This window comes from Crocodylus siamensis, chromosome 3, assembly GCF_052110815.1.
Source record: "Crocodylus siamensis isolate JL-2025a chromosome 3, ASM5211081v1, whole genome shotgun sequence".
Lineage (NCBI taxonomy): Eukaryota > Metazoa > Chordata > Crocodylia > Crocodylidae > Crocodylus > Crocodylus siamensis.
Window position 1 is genome coordinate 183411619 of NC_143397.1, and position 21653 is coordinate 183433271.

At 41.0% G+C, this 21653-nt stretch overlaps 1 protein-coding gene across 5 annotated transcripts in view; it reads left to right on the forward strand.

Moving 5' to 3' along the window:
* Positions 1-21653, forward strand: part of MAPRE2 (microtubule associated protein RP/EB family member 2) — a 138033-nt gene that overhangs the window by 100300 nt on the left and 16080 nt on the right. For all 5 annotated transcript variants that reach the window (XM_090039927.1, XM_090039924.1, XM_090039926.1 and 2 more), the window contains 2 exons: positions 7326-7471; positions 9401-9614. In XM_090039927.1, the coding sequence (XP_089896053.1) occupies positions 7326-7471; positions 9401-9614 (360 nt within the window). The remainder of the gene's footprint in view (positions 1-7325; positions 7472-9400; positions 9615-21653) is intronic.

Here is a 21653-nt window from a genome sequence, read left to right on the forward strand (position 1 = left end):
TCAAATCAGCGATGGAAGCTTCGCACAGCCCTATTGTCACAGGTAGAACTTTCTGCAACATTAGCGGGCCAGTTCTAACTTTAAAGCCTGGTCAAACTAAGAGTTAATGACTGGATTTGCCTCTCAATCCCTTCTGTTTTTTAAAGGCTTCTCTCCCTTCTGGCTGTGCAAAATTTCTTGATAGTAGCGGGAACAACTAAAATGTTTAGGTATAAAGGTCCTAATGATCTGCAATAAGTGTCTGTGCTGGGGAATAAATGGCTATAAGAATTTTTTATTACCTACATTCAGGGCTGGATTAACGCATAGGCAAACCAGGCACATTCCTAAGGCCCTAAGTAAAGAAGGGGCCTAGTTGTGTTTATTTTGCATATTATAATTATTGAGTGACAAAAGTCAGTGCCCATGAGTTTGTTTGCCTAGGGCCCACTAAAGGGTTAATCTGGCCCTGCCTACATTATGAGGAGGGAGAGCAGTGTTCTGGGTATAGGCACTAGCTATACATGAGAACTTGACATTTCTCAGCAATTACCTTTCTAGGTATGAGAGCTCAAACTCTACTCCCTTTCTCAGAAGGCAAGGCAAAGTTGCACCTTATAAACTAACTAATTCAGAGATGCATAAGCTTTCATAAGAAAAGAGCTTACTTCATCAGATGCTATGGAAGAACCATCAAGGAGCAGGAGCTCAAATAGAAAGAGTGTTTTAAATTCAAAGAGTGATACCATCTGAAGAAGTGAGCTCTTGCTTATGAAAGCTTATGCATTTCTGATTCAGTTAGTTTATAAAGTGTGTCTATGCCCTTCCTTCTACCTCATATACAAAGGACAGGAGAGAGAGCACAGCTGAGACTGGTAAATGTGGGTTGAAAAGAACAACAGTGATGAGCCCATAGGATCCTGGGGGTTAAAAGCTATTCCAGGTTATGGGATAAGAATCCAGAGACCATACTTAACACAATTCAGTCTGTGGATGATTTCTTGTTCCACAGTTTCATATTCAAGTTTGGTTTTTAAAGTTTTGCTGTCTAAGAACAGCTGTTCTGAGGTCCAGAGAAGTTAAGATGTTCTGCCACAGGCTTTTGTGTATTTCTGGACTTGATGTCAGATCAGTGTCCATTCATTCTTTCATGTAGAGATTGCCCTTTCTGTCCAAGGTAAACAGCAGAGGGGCAATGTAAGCAGGAGATGACATATAAAATGTTAGAGGAGCTGGTGACTGAACCCTGGATGTCATAAACTGTGTTGTTTTGTCTTTGTCTCAGAGTTCATAATGCAAGTCTAGTAATTGTGAGTTAGTGTGGTTTAGTCTGTAATGTTAAACATAGTTAATCCAATTCCTCATTTTTCCCCTAAGGATTTTAGCATGGCCATTACCCTTATTTATATTTTGCCCCTTCTACTGTGTTCAACCACCTCAAACTTTGAACTAGTAGTGGTTTCACTTGGTTTTGACTCTATTTGGTAACATATTGCTCTGTTCACCTAGGAAGACTTGCTTTAAAAAACTAAATCCCTACTGTAAAGATCATACTATTGTTGGAGTGGTCAGGTCACAAGATTCATTACTATATTAGAGACCAAAATCCAGGTCAGTGCTTTAATGGAATACATTCACATTATTTCTGGTACCTAAGTATTGCACACAGCCAGCTACTGTCTGACTGCAAGGTACAGGAGAAAGAATTGCCAATATAAGTAAAGAACACAGAAAAGCATCGTCCCTCATGTGTCAATCCTAATAAGCCTGTGTCTAGAGCAGTGGTTCTAAACCAGCGGTTCCCAACCTCGTGTCGTGACCCAAATGAGGGTCATGGGGGCAATGCCGGTCCACAAAGGACAAGTCGCGCCGTGTGCCAGGAGCTTCCCTGTCCCCAGGCTACTGCCATCCTCTGCTCCCAGCAGCGGGTCGTGGCAAGAAAAGAGTGGGAACCACTGTTCTAAACTATTCACTTAATAGACTCAAGGTACTCCTTGGTAGACTCAAAACACAAACTCATAGTTTTCACTTGTTTTTTACTACAAAAAGAACTTGGACCACAGCAGGTCAGAATATGTTTAACACTGTGGGTTCCTGTTTGAAATCCCTGTGTTTGTCATGTGAATCATGTTTGCACACCTAAGAGTACCAGCAGTGTGTGGCACCCCATGACACCCTTGAAAGGAACTCAAGGCACATCAGAGTGCCATAGTACTCTGGTTAAGAATCACTGGTCTATGGATGCAGGAAGAATGTACGTTACCAGCAGATATTAAAATAGTTTTAGAATGTGTTGGGTTTCTTTGGGGGGGGTTCAGCCATTCTATAAACGAAAATGATTGCTTTAGGGAAAATTGTGGGTACCTCAGCACCATGAAACCCTGTACTATAGAAGAATGGAGTTTATTCCAGACTCTTTACATCCTGAATTAGTTGCATAATGACCTCTAAATAAATCCAAATAGAATATTGTATGGTTTGTATTATTACTAACTGTTCACTTTTTAAACAGTACTATGTTACATAACTTTGATTAGTGGATAGCATCACTAAATACAAACTCTGTATTGCTATTCCTATTCATAGATGCAGGCGTTTCATCTGATGGTTTTTATCTAGTCAATGGACTCTTTTCTTACAGGGATGTCTTTAGTTTTCTTTCTGATCATACCAAAGCCATTACAGGCCACTAAGAATGAGGTGTCCTTGGAAATTCATATCCTTACTGTAAACTTCACCTACTAAGTTATGCTGTGGAAAAAAGATACTCAGAAATACTGGCAGTGCTCAGCGCTAAGTCTTAGCTTTTGCCATAGCCTTGACAAGAAGTCACATACACGATAGCCCCATTCATATCTTGTGTAACTCATTTTCCTAGCTCAGACTGTTTCTTTTCTTTGCTGGGAGTCACAATCTCTGTCACCATTCATATGATGGATGACTGGGTACAGAAAATGAGAACTATGTGATACATAAATATTGATCCCTCCAAAAATGCTTGAGGCACATTGATGTAAAATGTGGTCAGGTTTAAAAATTTGTCATCTTCTTTGTCTAGTATTAATCTAGTACCATACCTGGATACCAAACAACACTAAAAATTCACCAAAAAAAGTCTCAACTGAGATAACTTATGAAATGCACGCACCAGTGTTTACATGCATTAGAACTTCTCATGAATGAACAAAATTCTTATTTTTGACATTTGAAACTGAATGTGAAAATAGTACTAAGCATTCAGTTACCTGCATGCACAGGTATAGTTCTGTTTCTGTGTCTCACTTATTCTTAATGCTTTATCTTAAAATTTCCCTGAACTTTTTTGTCATTGGATACTTTAATCCCATTGGCTGACATCCTGTAATTTCTGTCTATAGTCATGTAACCCTGAGTCTTTGCTGTTCTGCCTGTTTTAAGCCATGCTTTGATATATGGTCTTTGAATAGATTACCTAGGGACTGTGTGGTACTGACATGTAAAGTAGTTTGAGACTTCCAGCGCCAGGGGACAAAAAATGTTTTCACTTGGTCCAGCTGCAGAGAGTTTGGGGGTTCTGATTAGGTGGCTTTGTTTTAAAATGGGAAAGGAGTCCGGGCAAGATCCAAGGGAAAGTCTCTCAGTGCCCACCTGCTATGTATCTGGCCCTCAGAGTGTAATCCATACCCAAAGTTTAGGCACTTAGGCTTCCTATGTAGGACATGAGGAGTTGTTCCAAAGGTGATCAAAAAATTCCCCATTGGTAGTTGCATAGATCTAAGCAAAAACAAGTGCATGGCTTTGGGGCTTCACTGCATGGGGCTTTCCCTGGTGCTGTGAGTGTCAGCAGTTGCACGTGCGCCTTGCAGAACCCCATGCAATAGAGGCAGGCTGGCTGGGCCATATGCAGCATTGATTGGAGCTGCACGCCGCTGGGCAGTGGCCCCTGCGAAGGCCATGAGCATCTGCCACCTGTTGTTGCTGCTGCCACTGAACAGGGCTATGCACCATCAGAGGGAGTGTGTGGGGGGTTCCCCACACTCCCCACCCTCCCTCACACCCCACACACCTGCATGCTGCCCCCACATATGCACACCCCAACATACCCTACTGCCCCCTCACACACACAGCCACACCCCCTCACAAGCACCAACACATACTCCCCACACCCCACCATACACACCCCCCCACCCCCAACTACACCCCACATCCCCTACACAATATACAGGAGTAAGACTTTCTTTCTGAGTTATTATGCAATCATATATACACTATGCAAACACAAATCATGATGAAAATATTTTCTGTAATACAATTAAAATATGTTATAGTATGTGTTTGACTTTTAGCATAGGATTTATTTTTTTCTGGTTCCAAGCTGGCAACCCTCCCCTGCAAAAAGGAGTACTTTGGGGGGTGGCGGAAGGCAAGTAGAGGGACTTTGTGGCAAATGTCAGGGGTTAGGGGTAGGACTTCCGGTTCCAAGCTGGCAATGAGGGGGCGAGGCCCCTGTCAAAAGGTGGAGCTACCCTTGCAACCCTTGACAGTTCACCAAAACTCATTAAGCAGCCCTCCAGCTGAAATAATAGCCTGCCCCGTCCTAAGTTCTACAGAAGAACAGAAATGCAGACATGCAGGTCCTGGGACTGGGGCGGGGGAGCAAGGGGGCAGAGCTCCAGTCCCAGCACCTTTGCAGCAGAGACCAGTGAAGGCAGCTGGCTCCATCATGCAGGGCTTCCCCTGATGGTGCGTGAGTGCTGGCAGCTGCATGTGTACCATGTGGAGCCCTGTGTGATAAGAGGTGAGCTGGCCAGGTTGCATGCCTTGCTGCCATGTGCAGCACTGGCTGCATGGCTGTGCACTGCCAGCACCTGCAAGGGCTATGACTACCCTGATTGCCTGCCAGCTGCTGCTGCTGCTGCTGCCGCCACTGGCAGGGGCTGTGCGCTATGGGAGGGAGTGTGTGGGAATACGTCCCCCCACCCTCCCTCCCACCTACACCATGTCCACCTTAGTTCCATGTTACCATTTCCCCCCCTGGGCATGGGCTCCGCACTGCTGCCAGTCCCAGCCCCAAGTTCTGTGCTCCCACCCAGCTGCAGCCTCACCCCTGCCCCCAATTTCCCTAACTGGTGCCAGGAGCAAGAAAGACACTGGGAAAGCTGAGCAGTCCCCTGGCGGCTGCAGCAGTGGCAACAGCAGTCCTGCTTGGAAACTAGGCTGGGGTGAGACCAAGGTGTGAGGGCTAGGTGGAGGACAACTAGTTGATAGGTACCCCCGGATGGATGAAATTGCCTGGTAGGACAGATCCAGTCTATGGGCAGTATTTTGCCCACCCCTAACTTAAGACCTTGAATCAGGACTGCTATTAAGATGCCCCTGTCCACTCAGAATCCAGTGCTGGTAGGGGTAGGCCCCTGCCCTTTAAAACAGGGGTGTCAAACATACAGACCATGGCCTGGATCCGTCCCAGGGAGTATTCCCTTTGGGCTGTAGGGTTCCTGGTATCTCCATAGGATCTGGGGGCAGAGCAAGAATCCGGGGCTATGGGGTCAAATTGGGCATGGTCATTCCTGGTAGGGGGGAAAATGAAGCCTGGGCCACCATAGCCCCACTTGGCCCACTGCCATGCATGGCCACTATTGGCTCTACCCACAAAAAGCCCCACAGTCTGGATCCTGCCCAGGAGGCAAGGTATGTTTGACACCCTTGCTGTAAAAGAACTGAGGAAGACTTGCTCTTCTTAACCTATGGCTAGTCGGGGGGAGGAAGGGGAGGGGTGCCACTTTTTATATAAAATAGACTTGTCCAGCAGTTGGCAAACTTTTTGAGGCTGCAGGCCAGAGTGACCCAGCTCAGGTCTGAGAAGGGTGGGAGCTGGGACTCAGCCGCCAGCACCACTTCTCCCCACAGCAGCACAGGGAGAGTTCTCATTTCTGAATGATACTCTCTAGACCATGGGCAAGAATGATCCAGCTCCAGTAAAAGAGAGACAGGCACCACTGCTTCTCCCTGCCATGACCCTGGGAAAGCTCCTGCCACTGCCACTCTTCCCTACTGTGACATGCTACCAAAGCCCCACATCTGTAGGCTGGATCTAATGGCTCCCATGGATTACATATTGCCCAGTCATGGTCTGATGAGTTTAGCTTTTTCTGGTCTTCTATCTCTGGCCATTGGCATCTTGTATTTCTTTCTGTACCATGACCCAATAACAAAAAGGTTTGGCCCATAGCTTGCAGGTTAAGATACAATCTTGTGGGAGGTGGAAGAGATGGGCCAGAGAAGAGGCTATAAGCCATGTCTCCCACTTCTTGGGTGAGTCCTCTTGCTATGTAGCCATTATGTAAAAGGCAGACACTACTTCTTCCAATGCTGTCTTTGAGTACAAGTGGCCACAGTTGTCCTTCGTGTGCATACTTACTCAACTTGCTGCTTTCTGTGATTTCCTTCTAAAGCATCCACTCTTGCCAGTATCAGAGATGGGGTACTGGGATAGACCAGTATTACATCTTATGTTCTTGTGAAAGGTATGCTCTGAGCACACTTACCTGATTGGGGCTCCACAAGAGATGTAAATACCTCTGCCTGCATTCGGGAACTTGATGGGTCTCAAGTGGCTGCTAGGTGGCTGCTAGGTGTCTACCTGCTTAGACACATCTCTGGTCATCTGTACAAGGTAGAACTGCAGGCTCCTAAGAGACTTGCAGGTCCAAAAAAAGGAAACAAAAATAAATTTGGGCCCTTCCCAAATTTTAGATAGCAGCTGAGTAGGGTTGCTTAGGATTTAGGTACCTGCAGTACATCTCAGTGCTGTCTAAGGTTATGAAACCCTTTTTTGATCTGTCTCCTTAAAAGGTGGGAATGGTTTATCCCAGGATATGCATCTGTGCTGTTATCTTAGGATAGCTTCAATGATTCATTGGAAGGAAAAACAGCAGTACATTCAGCTACTCGCTAAATCCTGATTAGAAGGATGATGTGTATGCACACCAATTCAAGAATATTTTTGCTCTGGGATAAACACAGGCACAATTTATTCAGGAATAAATGCAACATCTGTTCCTAGCCATGCTGCTCTAAGTACATTGGTTGTAGATGGAAGAATGATTTACTTTGCCTTGGTCCTGGTTACCTTTTTATAAGTTACCCAACAGTGCTCAGTGCATCCAGACTGGATGAAGTACTTTTTATTAATATGTCATTTACACTAGTCCACATGTAGTGGATGCACATGTCTTGGGTGCTTGGCATTAAAATAAATTACAGCAATAAGTATTAACCATAGCTACTTTCTCTTCCAGTCATAAATGCCACTTAGTCTCACCTGGGTGCATCAAGATTAATGTCTATGTATCGTCTTCTTATAGGAGCAGCCTACTGCCAGTTCATGGATATGTTGTTCCCAGGGTGCATTAGCTTGAAGAAAGTAAAGTTTCAAGCAAAGCTGGAGCATGAATATATTCACAACTTCAAACTTCTGCAAGCATCATTTAAAAGAATGAATGTGGATAAGGTCAGTATTATATTTTTATTTGGATAACTTTAAGTGTGAACTTCAATCATTTTACAGCATTTTATATAACGAGTAGTAGGAAACAAAACCAAAAATGTCCAGACTCCATTTTCCGAACCTGGAAGTCTGAGTTGGGGTCCTCAGTTTTGATGTTTCCACTGGCTCTTCTGACAACTAAAATGAGTTGCAGGATCCAAAGGAGGGAAATATTGAAATAGGCACTCTTATCTTGCTGGCTAAAGTAGAAAACTGGATCAATGATATTTGGCAGCCAAGGAATGGAACGAGAATGCATTCATTAGGTTTCCAGTGTCCGTATAGGGCAGCAGTTCCCAAACTGTGGGTTATGACCCCAAATGGAGTCACAAAATCAGAGGATGGGGTTGCTGGGTGGGGGGCTGTGGGTTGGGGGTGAGGGGCCATGCTGAGGAAATGGGGTCATGCTGAGGAAAAGTTTGGGAAGCACTGGTTTAGGTATGGGGCCTTATGGTAAAATACTGTCTACTGGACTGTAATTTATAGTTGTGAATCAATGCTAGGATAGTCATTTGGTGAGGGAAAAACTCAGTGTCATGGGTAGTGAATTTAACTGTCTGATGCCGAGAATTTCCTGTCCAGAAAACTGATGAATAGTCTGGATCTACCACAGGAATAAATACTATTACAAGTCAGTTATGAAGAGCTATAAATAGTAAATCATTGGAATTGTGTACTATGGATGTAGCATTGTTGGAAAACTTTAAGACAAGGTTGGATATCTTTCTAAAGAAATACACTCTAGTTCAACTGTAAGGTATGACCTTGATGCTGGAATTACTGAATGATCTTTATCTAGAAGGTTATGAAATTTAAGTTTTATAAGTAGTAGCAAAAGAAGAAACTAAATCAAACTGAATTAAAGTGATTTAAGTTCAAAGTACACAATCATGCTTTATGTTCTGTACGCGTAAAATATCCATATTTTAAATTTGTCTGGAGAAAGCTTCCTGACCTCATTTTTAATGTCTGTTGAATTGTTCTTGCACCAACTGTTGAATGCACCTTTCTGTTCTAGGACGCTGCAATTTGAACATGTCATTATTCCCTGAGCACTGCAGGTGTTTCTTTTTAAAATAGACTCTATCAGTAAAGTGTTGAAGATCCTAATGAGGTTTACTCTTCTAATTTCTCTAGGAAAAAAAAGAGTTGTATTATGTCACTACAGCATTAAAATATAAGTGGAAAAGATCAAGGGGCTAATGTATGACATGTCACGTGAACCCTGTCCTATAGACTTTCTTAAATCTTTAAAATACTGTGCATTTGGTTTCAGCCTTGTTATTTCCATCCCTCTTTCAAAGCTGTGACCACTTTTTTTTCCAAATGAAGATGGAATTCACTTCTGATCTACTCAGCTTGACCCTTTAATCGACAGTATGAAATGTTAAGCAAGCCAAGGTGGCACTCCCTCCAGAGCATTCCCTCTATAACCGTTATCTGCCCACAGACTCTGGGAATGGCAACTAATTTCTGGTCTGCCACACAGCAGTATCAAACCCTGTCATTATACTGCAGTATTGGCACCTAATCATTTTTATTGGATGTCTCATTTTGGTAAAGAATTTTCAAATAACGACACGAATGAGATTCTCACAGACTCTGGTTTGGCATGTTAAGACTTCAGACAGTTTCCCAAACTCTCGCATGTAAACAAACTGTTCTATATATAGCGTGTATGGAAGGAAAAAATTATAAGGTTAAAAATCTCAGTGTTACTTATTCTAACACAAATATGATCTAGTTGGAACTCCCATCATGGCTTCTGAAGTTACTGTTTCAGTAGACGTTGGGTTGAAGGTGTAGTTAACAGAGTCTTCTTGTTTGGTTAGGCAGAGGCAAGTGTATGTCCTGGCAATGAAATACTGGAATTTTTTACCATTGTATCTACAGGTAATTCCAGTAGAGAAACTGGTTAAAGGACGTTTCCAAGACAACTTAGATTTTATCCAGTGGTTTAAGAAGTTCTTCGATGCCAACTATGATGGGAAAGAGTATGATCCTGTGGAGGCTCGACAAGGCCAAGATGCTCTTCCCCCTCCAGATCCTGGTGAACAGATCTTTAACTTGCCAAAAAAATCTCACCATGCAAACTCACCCACTGCAGGTATTGTATATTTTGGAGAATTCAGTTTCCTTAGTGGTTGAGATAAGCTATCCATAGCTCATATAAATGAGTCCATTAATGTTGTTGTAACAAGTCCAAACCACCTTTTTATGTTGGCATTTTGCACTACCTTGGCTTTGGCCTCCTAGATTACATAATTGGATTTTTGATGGGTATTAATTTGGTTAGTTTCTTTGGTCTGATGCTTTATCTTTCCAGACTATGGAATTTCCCATAATAAAGCCCAGGGACTACAATGGTACCAAATGGTGAGGTGATGGTCTGTGGACTCTCTTGCTACTGCATAAGATAAACTACCCAAGAATTTATTAAATAGACAGCGCGCCCCACCCCGCTTCCACCTTCCACTCATTCTTACAGGAAATTGCTAACATAGCCTGGTTTTATGATAACTGGAACACTTCCAGGTCCTAAGTGCTAGCCAAAAAGCAGAAAGTGAATTGATTTTTATTTTTAAATGTGCTGATCATTCAAACTCAGTAATCTTCTGAGTGGGCAACATATAAGTAATGTGTTATAACTTTCAAACTATCATTGATGTTTATTACAACTTGGCATCTATCTACAATAGGAATAAGCATCAAAGCTCAGATTCCATCCTATCTGTAGACAACATGGTCATGAAAAGAAATGCCACTTTTTATCACTTTGATTTAACTAAGAGGAGAAGGGCAGCAGAGACTGCTTTTAAAATACCACCCTTCCCTACCCCAAGCAAGAAAATGCTGCATTTTTGGCTTTAATCCCAGTTTGAATTCCTAGTTTTCAGGTGTGATCAGGTGTCTTTCCCAACCAGTTTCAAAGCAATGTTCAGGCAGCCTATAAAATCCAAACTTGCTCTTCCCTGTTTTTTTCCCATGGCAGTTAACAATAACATGAAGTTCTTATAACCTATAAAATAGTATTCACATGACTAATACAGGTAGGATTTAGTCCTAGTTGTTTATGACAATGTACAGTTGCTATATGGATCATAGTACATTTTAAATGCAGTGAAAATTGGGGAAGATCTATGCACTAATACAAATGTATATACATATACATTAAATAGATGTGTGTGTGTGTATACATATGTGATCTCTCAGTGTTCATTTGGGGCCTGGCTGCTTTAAGTGTTCCTTCCTTAGCATGGTTCAACCCAAACCTGTATCAGAGAGTGAGCATGCCAACCAGGCAAGCTGCACTTTCTAAAGGAATAAAGTCTCCTATTCAATGTGTATGCTCACATTTAACAATAGAGCATGTGTAGGGGTAGGTCTCATGCAATTGCTCTGTTTTGACCTTTTATCTGAATAAAACTGTGTAAGAGGATTAGGGAGCAAGTTGGTAAGTATGCAAGAACTTTCTATAAATCAAGCCAGTAATCCTAAGAAATCAGATTATGCATATACACATCTTTAATGTGCATGTACTGTATATACATATATATTAATGCACAGCTCTTAAATGCAGTGAAAATAAAGGAAATGTATTGTGATCCCCATAACAAGTTTAAATTGCCATGTTATTCAAGTAGTAGGATTAAATCCTATCTGACTTACTCATGTGAATATTTTATTGATTTAATTGAACTGCTCTAAGAGTAAGATTAATAGGATTAAGCTGTTTGTAGTTGTTTACTCCACGTGCAGTATGTGTGGCAAAATTACAGTTGTGGAAAATGTAACTAAATTTCTTGGGCACCCTTGAGGTTCCTAGAACATTTCTAGTACCATGATTACAGAAATGCTCAAAAACATATTTCATGATTTTTAAAAAGGTCACGTTTATCTCTCTCTATAGTTTCATTAGCACAAAAGGAAAGAATTGACATACAGTAAAATCAGTGTCAGCACTTTTTTTTTTGAATGGTCGATTCCTAAATTGCTTGTTCACCTAACATTTTTTTTGCATATTTTGAGGTTAAAATTGCAGATACGAGGGCCTAGCAAATGGACTACAAAAGCTGCTGGGTCCTTTTCTCTTGACTACAAGAGCTGCTGAGTCCTTTTGTCTTGCTGTGTCCTTTTCTTTTGACGTAGTCCTGTTCAGGATGTTTGCGCAGTTAAATTACTACTTTGATTAAGATAGTATTCAGATTGACTTGAAGATGCAATTCTGCTTGTGGGAATATGCATGGATCTACTTTTTTCAACTGCATTCAAAGAATTTTACAACAAGGTTTCAAATGCAATCAGCATTAGTTTAACTTAATTCCCATTAAAGTTGACGGTAAAATTCCCATTGACTTCAAAGGGAGCGTAGTTAAGATAATTCTGAGTGCTATACATGTACATTTAGGACTGCATTTCTTGATGATTTCTTTTATTTTCGGATTTAGGAAAATGCATGTTTTTCTAATGAGGACTTTCCTACTTCAGTGCCAAGTCTGAACTTTAACACCCAAATCGTTTTATTTATCAAAGTTAAAAACCCTAGTGCAGTAATAAGTATCTTCGTGCTGATATATCAAGAGCTTGAAAAAATTGCAGAATTTGCCAAACAAATTTCAGTTTTAGTCTAAAATTAAGCATGAAAAATTTCAGTGCAAAAGGTATATTTTGGAAAAGTCATAGGCTGTTTTAAGAGTTTAGAAATAGCTGTGAAGTTATTAATATGAGGTTTTTAACAAAATGCAGAACTGTACAATTCATCTTCTCTTTATTCTTCTATAGAATCAAACCTATTCCAGATGTGCAAAGGTTTCATTGATCAAACCTTCAACTGTTTTATTAGAAATTATGCCTTTAATATGTGTACCAGCAAAAACAGCATTTGCAAGATTAACTATCTCTACAAGTGACAGTAACTACCATACAAGCAAAACTTATTTTAATTTTATAGCAGGCATCTGAAATTCTTTTCATGTCCCAAATTCAGGTAATAGTAGTGCAAATTAGACTTACAGGTGGTACGAGAACATAGGTAAGTACACAAGAACTCTTCTCTGGATGCAGGATAGAAGGTACCTTCTGAAATGTTATGATTTAAAATGTAAAAAATGGGTATGCAGATAGACACTAACTTTTATTTCTTGTTTTTTTAAAAACTTTTGTTTCCTTCTAAATCTGTCTATGTTAACTTAGTAAAATAATCCCAGAATAAATGTGGATATACTTAACTATCAGTCCACATGCGTATAATATACATGCAGACTATTTATATGGCAGAGAATAAAGCAATAGTAATACTAATATTCCAGACTAATTTATAACTCTTTCCTAGTTATATGATATGCATTTTTAGAAATTAAAAAAATTTAGCTCTTACTCTCCATATCAAAATTTAAATATCTAAATCCCTAAAGGCTACCTTCAAAATTATCCCTATGAGGTAGCTGTAATAACTTAAAAATATTTTCAGTATCTTAATCTGATGCCAAATGCTTGCAGCCCCTTGTCACTTAGCATTTGTTTACTGTTTCTGTTTATCCAAATTTGTACAAATGCTAGGTTTGGTACCTATCCTTCATTTAAAACCTACATTTATTTGTAAAAAATAAATAAAAAAATTAAGCATTAAGAGGACTATGAAAACAAGTATTAGTTTTGTGAGGTTTCATTAAAAGTGTTTCAAGAATTTTTTTCTTACTGCTTCAGAGAGTGATCACTCTGAAGTGTCAATGCAGGTCACGGGTAATACAGCTCAGAAATTGCAACATAAATAGTCTTTGGGACTAATCTTCTGTGCTACCTCAGATTGCCTCGTCTCTGTCTTGGGAGACAGAGCCGATTTGCTATAGAACCAATATGTTAGGGGTGGTGGAGGAAGTTTGATAATTGCATCTTTCAGACTCCTTAAAGTAACAGTACTCTAGAGCCCCAGTTTGCCACATACCATATTTACTCAAATCCAAGATGAGGTTCTCACCCCCTCACCACCCCCAACTGCACGGGATAAAAAAGCCTCATCTTGGATTCGAGTACTGACCTGGGACAAGTGTCAGCTTAGCTCTGGTTTTGTCCTGGGCTCAGGACTGAAGCTGGAGCTGAGCAGCTGTCTGCCCTGGGTTGGAATGGACTGCTAGATAGGAGAGCTCGCTCGCAGCTGGAGAAGTGCAAGGTAACAAAGGGAACCTGCGTCCTGCCTCCCCCCCACAACTCTCTTTGTCCCCCTGTGCCTGCATAAATTTTTTCCCATGTATAAAATCTAATTATTGGTGAGTCGTTTTATATTCAAAGTTGTCTTTGATTTGGGTAAATATTCCAGACTATTAGGGGAATAAATGTATAGGTTTTTTTATGTAAGGAGTGGTACCATAAGCACAGTCACCATTATGGGCTTTCAGCCAGGAGCATCCATTACTGTTATAGTGCTATCTGCCAGCTCAGTATTGCTATGAGTATTTAGTTGTTCTCTAATAACCTCTTCTTTACCCTAGAGCCATTGTAAACTATCTGTAGGGGTAGGGTCAAAATTATTGCAAGGGATTAAAATGTTGGGGCTGTGTTTGCAGCATTTCTGATTCTCCTATAGAAAGCTTCACCTGACTGGAGATTCTAATGAGGCTCCTAGGGCTTCTGCTTAATGTTGGATGCAAGTATTTCTGAATATATGTACAAATCTCAATAGATCTCAGTGTTGGAGGGCGAATGGGGAATTTCAGAAATGTATGAATAAAGAACAGTTTAGTATCTAAATAACTAATTCTATTAAGCTAAATTGCAGAAGATTCCTCAGTCTGAAGCCTGTTATATTTTTTGCTTTGAAGTGTTCTCAGAGAGTAGGATGACTAAACCGGTGCTGGAAAATCCCGAATCACATGATAGCTAAAAATAAGCACATCTATGACAGGAAAAATAACCAGGGCAGAATTAACTGTTTGTCCATGACTATTCACACAGAACCAGTGTGCCGTCTGAGGCTTCTTGAGGAAAAAAAACCCTGGTCTCTTATTGAAAGGGAGGAATATGTTGTTTTTATCTGTGTAGATTATGGCACGTAATACAGTGTAAGATGTCCTCTGAATTAATCATTTTTATTCAGAAATTGTTTTTGTCCAGTTGTATAGTGAAATTTGGATGTAGCATTCAGTAACACCTGGAGAGTGCCTGGAGACTCAAATTGGGAGGAATTAAACTCATAAAAACACATTTCTGCTATTTTTCTCTCCCTTCTTTCCTTCCACACCAAAATCTTCTCATCACCCTCCTTCTTGTTCATAAAGAGCAGTTGGTAATTGCAGTAAAAACATCTCTGCTTTCATTATACATGTAGCTCTTCAGTTGTCTGTGTTTTATATAGTAGCTAAAGATTGATTTATGCTCCTTCCAGCACTCCCATACAGAAGATGTGTGTATAGTGAGACAGCATAATAAAATATAGTCACAATAAAATTTATTTTAAAGTTAAAGGACTTTGAATTTTGTGCTCAGGGTATGTGGTGGAATGAAGATGTAAGACTTTCCTCTGCAGAATAGGGATGGCATATACCCTGACAGAGTGCTAGATTTTTTCTTTTCATCTTGCCAATGTATCCAGGAGTCATAGGAAAGTAGGGCTGGATGAAACCTCTAAAGGTCATCTAGTTCAACCCCACTGCCTATCCAAACCATCCCATCCCATACAGCTATCCCATCCCATCCCATACAGCAAGGAAATCATGGCAGCCATTGTCCTGCTTCTATAAACTGTTGTCAATACATGCTCAAGAGGTCCCAGGTAGAGGGCCACAACGCCCCTCTACAGAGGAAGGCAAAAACCTCCACACTCCATACCAATCTGACCATGGGGTAAAATCCCTTCCTGACCACTGAGCGCAGGGGCAGGACCCTTTCACCAGAGGAACCTCTGGATTTGCTCCTAACAGGAGAATTGGCACACCCCAGTTGAAGTCCCCAGCCTTAACTGTAGCCAACACCCAGTGCCTCTAGGAAGGCTTAAAAACGCCCTGACATGTCTAGCAGAAAACGTGGTTCAATCAATGTTGACATGGAAAACCCATCCGCAAGAATGAGAGGGGGGTTTAATTTTATATCACCTTGTAAAAGCAGTGACTGCTCAACGTAAGGAACCAGCAAGGGCTCAAAGAATAATGACAGCTTCTGTTCTGGAACCTGGACTGAAAGACTTGATGAACATAGCAGTGAAGATTATATCATTGCAGCTTAGATGCAGTGGAAGAAGAGGGCCCAAGGGCCTCGCTGTCTTAAATACTGAACAATCTGAATGTTTATGAACTACTGTTGAATTGTGTTACCATCCTCTGACTTTCACATGACCCAGAGAGGAGAAAAGACCTGTCAGTCTCTGCTAAATTACTGTAGTGTGCAATCCTGATACTTCAGCATATTACTTGTGTTGCTATGATTTACTACTTTAAATTGTAACATTTGTTTTGGACCAGCTGCCTGAATTCACGTCTCCTGCTCTGACTCCTCAATTAAAGATTTTACTAGAAGCAGTATTTCCCCCCTAACAAATCCCTCCTCAGCACCTTGTAATTTATTTTGGACTACTTTAAAAAAATAGTCTGAATTTACAAGTCGTGCATACATATATATTCATTAATACCTAATGAAAAAGAGTTGAAAATTTGTTGAGGGGGGAAAAAGTGAGTTTTAACATTTGTTATGTTAGATCCTAATCATCATACACATACTCAGGAGATTCATTATGTATAACTCCAGGGATGTTAAATGATGTTCTATAATGTGGTACAGAAGTGAGGGTTTTTTGAGAAATGGCCAATATAAGAGTCAAACACTGAGGTGCCTTTTGCATATCACAGCTGTGGCCAAACTTCCTACCCCTTCTGGCCAGAAATCCAAATTTCAACATAACTGAGGGCTACAGGACATAGCTTTCAAGATGCACATACACGTGCCCCAGAGTCAGCAATTTGTGTGCAGCAGTCCAACACAAATACTGGTAATATTTTATTAAGTCACCTTTTATCCTCACATTCTTAGAATAAATCATACTAAAGACTAAAAGAAAATCAAAAATTGAAGGAACAGAGAGAAAATATGTTAAACTACTTCTTTCTTTTGGGAGCCACATTTTAATTGCTCAGAAGCCGCTGCTTGGCCATAACTGTGATAAAATATTAAGTAAGAATACCCAAGCATTAACCAGCATCTTGCTAGGTGCCACCCTCATCTTCAGTGTGTATATATAGAGCACACACAACTAATCTGAGCAACCCATTCTAGACTGTGCAGTGCCAGGGATGCACGTTGATCATTTTAGTTATACAAAATCTCCCAGTTCTCCTAACTGGGTTATTCAATGAGGTTCTACCCTTGTGGGCATGTTGCAAACTTAAGAAACAAAATTTTGAGCTTTTGGCAAATAACTGAGAAAAGTAAGGACATGTAGACAAGGGGCACCAAGTGATGCAGAAGGGTTAAATTACCTCTGAGATCAAGGTTTAGATTTAGTTCTGTCTCAGATTAAAATAGCAGAAAATACTGTCCTGTTAGCAAAATCAGCACGCAGTTTTGGTAGGCTTATGCATGTTAACACAGCTGAGGGGAAGCATGCACGAGCACTAATTCCTTTCTTTTTAAAAACCAAGTGAAGGGGGAAAGGGTGGAACCATTGACAATTGATTGATTTAGTGAGTTGAAAAGCTGTCAGTGAGTTAAGTGATATTTTTACAATTTAAGCTTCCTGATTTCCACCCCCCCACCTTGGTGGCATACTTCAGTAATATTGATTTCTTCTTTTAGCTGTTTGTTATGGATTTAACGGAAGAAATTCTACAGGTAGTGTGATTCATGGTAGCATTGGCCATGAATGAGGCAGAATGAAATGCTTCCAAACCCTCCACATCATATTTATGCAAATTTCCCATGCGCAGAATTGCAGATTGTTTTTCATAAATATTAAAGTAGCTGTTAATTACTGACATAACTTCAAAGGTAATTTGCCTTAGGGAGAATACAGGTCTCCTATAGAACCAGATATATCCCAGAAGTCGTATTTAAACAGAATTGTGGATCTGTTAATTTGAGTATATCCACTCTGAGCACTTAAATGACTTGGCATTCTAATGTAATATGTTTGTATTTGGCAATGAAAGGTTTGGGATTGTAGCAGATTTTACAGAATGTATACAATTTTATTCAGTTTATAAAACACTCCTGTTTAGCCAAAGAGAAATAATATGGATGCTGTAAGAGGAAATAATTAGGTAAAATGAGACTGATGGCAATTATGGTTCTAGGGCATAATATACGCTGTGAAAATGGTAATGTTTTTGATCTCAGCTTCATCCAATGTATATTAAACTATCAAGAAAAAATAATTGCTATCTTCCGAAACCATGAGGATGTGAAATTTTCTTACTCTAGTGGTAATATAAGAAGTAATATGAACAGGTACAAACTAAAATAAACTGGATGTTAATTCAAGCAACTGTGATGCTGGTAACAAGCACAGTTGCACTGAAGCTTGGTCTCTGAGTTTGGGACATCTGTTAACCCTGTCGGCCTGGGAGTCGAGAGTGCTTGATAACATTCCAGATGCTGAGGATGATCTGCTTCGTCTGCCAGGGCTGAATGAAAGAGCTGCTTCTGTCACCCAGTATATTATAGGGAGTGAATCACTGTGTTAAACATTACACTCTGGAGAGGAGCACAGCTGGAATTTGTATGGGCTGCTGCCTAAGCAAGAATATCTGGTCAGTATTGCTGTTCTTCTAGCACTTTCATTGTGCAAGATACTTAGCAGACTGGTTACAAGATATGTTCACTACCCATAAGAATGAATTAGTGGTTCAGATGGACTGCAGTTGCAGAGGATATTGGAGGCAATCAAAGCCTGTATTAATGAACAGGTTAAATATAAAGGGCCTGTATCTTGTTAAGCTGTTGGGCACTTAACAAGGGACTACCTTGTTATATATCTATACAGCAACTAGGACATTATGAGGTTGATCTTTAGTGCCCTTAGCTATGCTAGGTAAATAATATTTACCTACTTGCTTTGCATAGGTGGTGACTTATATAATGAAAGGAAATTATGTTCCAATAAAGGAATAAGAGAGACTGTCTGCTACTATTTGGCTTCAAAGAGATGCTCAGATTCCCCTTTTTGCCTTGAAATGTATTTCACGTTACCTACCTGCTAGGATAGTGATGAGAGGTGAAGCAGGGTGCTATGGCGCCACTTTAAAATAGAGGATTTTATAGTAAGAAACTTTTCCGTGGAAAGTATAGTGCCTCAGCAACGAATTGATGGAGTGGTTCCAGAGTGTAAAAACTGACCCATAGATTTATGTTTTTAGTTCTGCTCTCCTTTCTAGGCGTTCTACTGAGAGTTCTAATTTACAGATATTTAACTGCTTTAAAAAAAGACATTTTATCATCCTGCTGGGTTAAATTTTTTTAAAACTTTTTTTAATTGAGGCTGTGTTGGAAATGCCTTTTCCCTAAAGGATTTCCCTGAGGCCAAACTGGTATTTTATAGAAAATGCAGTAAAGCTTGCTTTTAATACAAGCGATCTTAAATTAGAGCTCCCTGGGCATCCTTTGCTATTCAGATTGCATTTTGAGCAAGCTCTAGCTTATGCCATCTGGAACACTTGGATTATTTAACTTTTTTTATATATCTGCATTACTGATTGCTGTTGTCAGATCATCCTGTTTATTTAGGGCCTGATCCTACAAGTGAGGAGCACCCTCACCCCCTGCCAATGTCATTTAAGCTTTCTGGTACTTAGCAACACTCATTACTGAAGTCTGAAAAGGCCACAGATATTCATACTTCAAAATATTTCTTTAAGTGAATATTATGTGCTTTCCAAATCTCTTTAAAATACCTCTAGTGATTTTTGACCTGTCACTCTAAATCATACTTGCCTTGCCTTTCTTAGTCATCCAAGCTTGCATATTGCCCATCCCCAAGCCATTTCTGTTCTCTCATGGTCTACCATGCAGTTATAGTTTGTGCTATTTCTTGTAACCTAGAAACTTCATCTTTTTCTTATTGCTCTCCAAGTTTTTCAAGTTGTGAAGAGTCACTGCACCCAGTTTGTTGAAGCAGTGTTTGTTAAATAAGGAGGCTGTCATCCCTGCAAAGGGTCTAATTTTTTCTAAGGCAAAATCTTTTCTTTCTTGACTGATAGTTTTCAGTTCACTATATTTAAAATACTGCTTTTGTAAGTAGTATGTACATGTATTTGAAGATGGCAGGACCAAATTAAGCACTAAAATGCTTTTCTAAATTATTTTTAAAGTGTAATAAGGACAGAATTTAGGTGCCTGAGTCTAATAGAATGGCGTTCCAAAATCTTGCCTGTTTATAGTCCAAGAAGCTATAAGCACTTAAGATTTTGCCAGTAAAATTACTAGACCACCTAAATTCTACTATAGCAGGCTTACCTTTTCAGGGCTTGGGTAGAGTCCTAGGCTCGACTGTCTGTTGTTTGATTGGTGGAGCCCACCCACCAATCTGGAGGTAGCACAAGGGAAGCAATGCCCCGCCTTTTTCCAAAGGGAGGGGGCAAGGAGCAACTGGACCTGAATCAGAACTGTGCCAGCCAGGTCCAGAGAACTTTGGGGGTGGAGCCCCTGAAGAGTATAAAAGGAGAGCGTGCTCAGCATGCTGCAGAGAGATAACAAGGGACAGCAAGGAGAGAGGAGCTCTGGAGACAGCTGTACTTGGGACCCCGTTTGAGCTTCAGTGATGCACGAATCAGCCCACAGGGATCAGGCTCTAGGAGCCGCTTGAGGTGGCTTGAGCCTGCAAACCTGGCAAGCATCTGGGCAGTCAGCGTGCAGATTGACACATGGAGAATCTGCCCTGGGACCAGCTCATGGCTGCTCAGGCCTCAACTGGTGTGCAGGTGGGCGCACAGAGAATCTGCCTGGGAGCAGCTCACGGCTGCTCAAGTTACCCTTGACCCTAGGCCGACTAACGAGAACCCCACAGTGTGGCTCTGCCTTTAACTAAAAAGCCCTGGTGCCAAGAGCAGGGCCTGGGAAAAGGAGTACCTGCTGTGTGAGACCAGGGAACCGGAGCCTGTAAGGGTTGGGCTCCTGCGAGAGAGAGCCCTGGGCTGCCCAGTATGGGGTGCCAGGCCACCTAGGATTGCCAAAAGCACCGCTGGAGAGAAGCTGTCATGGGATTGGCCTCCAGGGGACGAGCCTTGGCTGCTTCAGAGAGGAAGTGTGAGTTGCTGGGGAAGCGGGCCCTGCAAGCATGGCAGGCATGGGACAGGAGGGTTCTGCCACCTCCACCCACCGTTGCGGGAGGGGTGTGTCCGCATCCCAGGGCCCTAAAGGGGAGGGACTCCAAGGAAATCCCTTGGGGAGGTGCTGAGTGCACTCCCTATTTTGGGTGATTGTTGTTGTGTCAAGGTCTATATAGCTACGGGTATTCTTTAAGGAAGTTTATATGGTTCATATGTTCTTAATGTGTTAATATGTATATTTGTATTGTTACTTGGTGGGTCTGGGAAATATTATTATTAACTTATTTGGGTTATATAAGTTGATTCCCTATATGTGTTTATTGTGCTGTAACCTTAACTATCTTGCTTAATGTGTTAATTATTATATATGTTGTAAGTTATATGGTTTATGTGAATTGTGGGATACTATATGTAGTGTCACATGCTAAGCTTTATTGTAGATATTTCATGTTTTATCTTAAGTATTTATTATAGTAATAAATTGTATATAGTTAAGCACCTGGTCTCGGCCTGGCTCTGTAGAGAGGAGAGGGAACTGCTCTAGCAGCCAGCCCCTCCATCAGCACCCTGCCTGACCCCCACCACTGTCTTTGGAGGACAGGGCACACCCCCCTGGGTGTACCCGGTCTACACTGCTACTGCCATTAGTTGGGCCTTAGTTGTGTTCAGTGTCTCACGGCCTATAGCATGCACAAAACCATTTGGGTTTCACAGACCTCCACTCCAAAGTGGCCCATTCCACCAACCTTGAGTCCAGCACAAAACACAGTGGATGCTTTCATTCAAAAATGTGAGCAGTGGTGGTGGTTGTCAACCTTTTACATAACTTCAAAGATTTCATAGACATTAGGGCTGGAAGGGACCTCAGAAGGTCAGCAAGGGTCAAAGGTTCCCAGCAA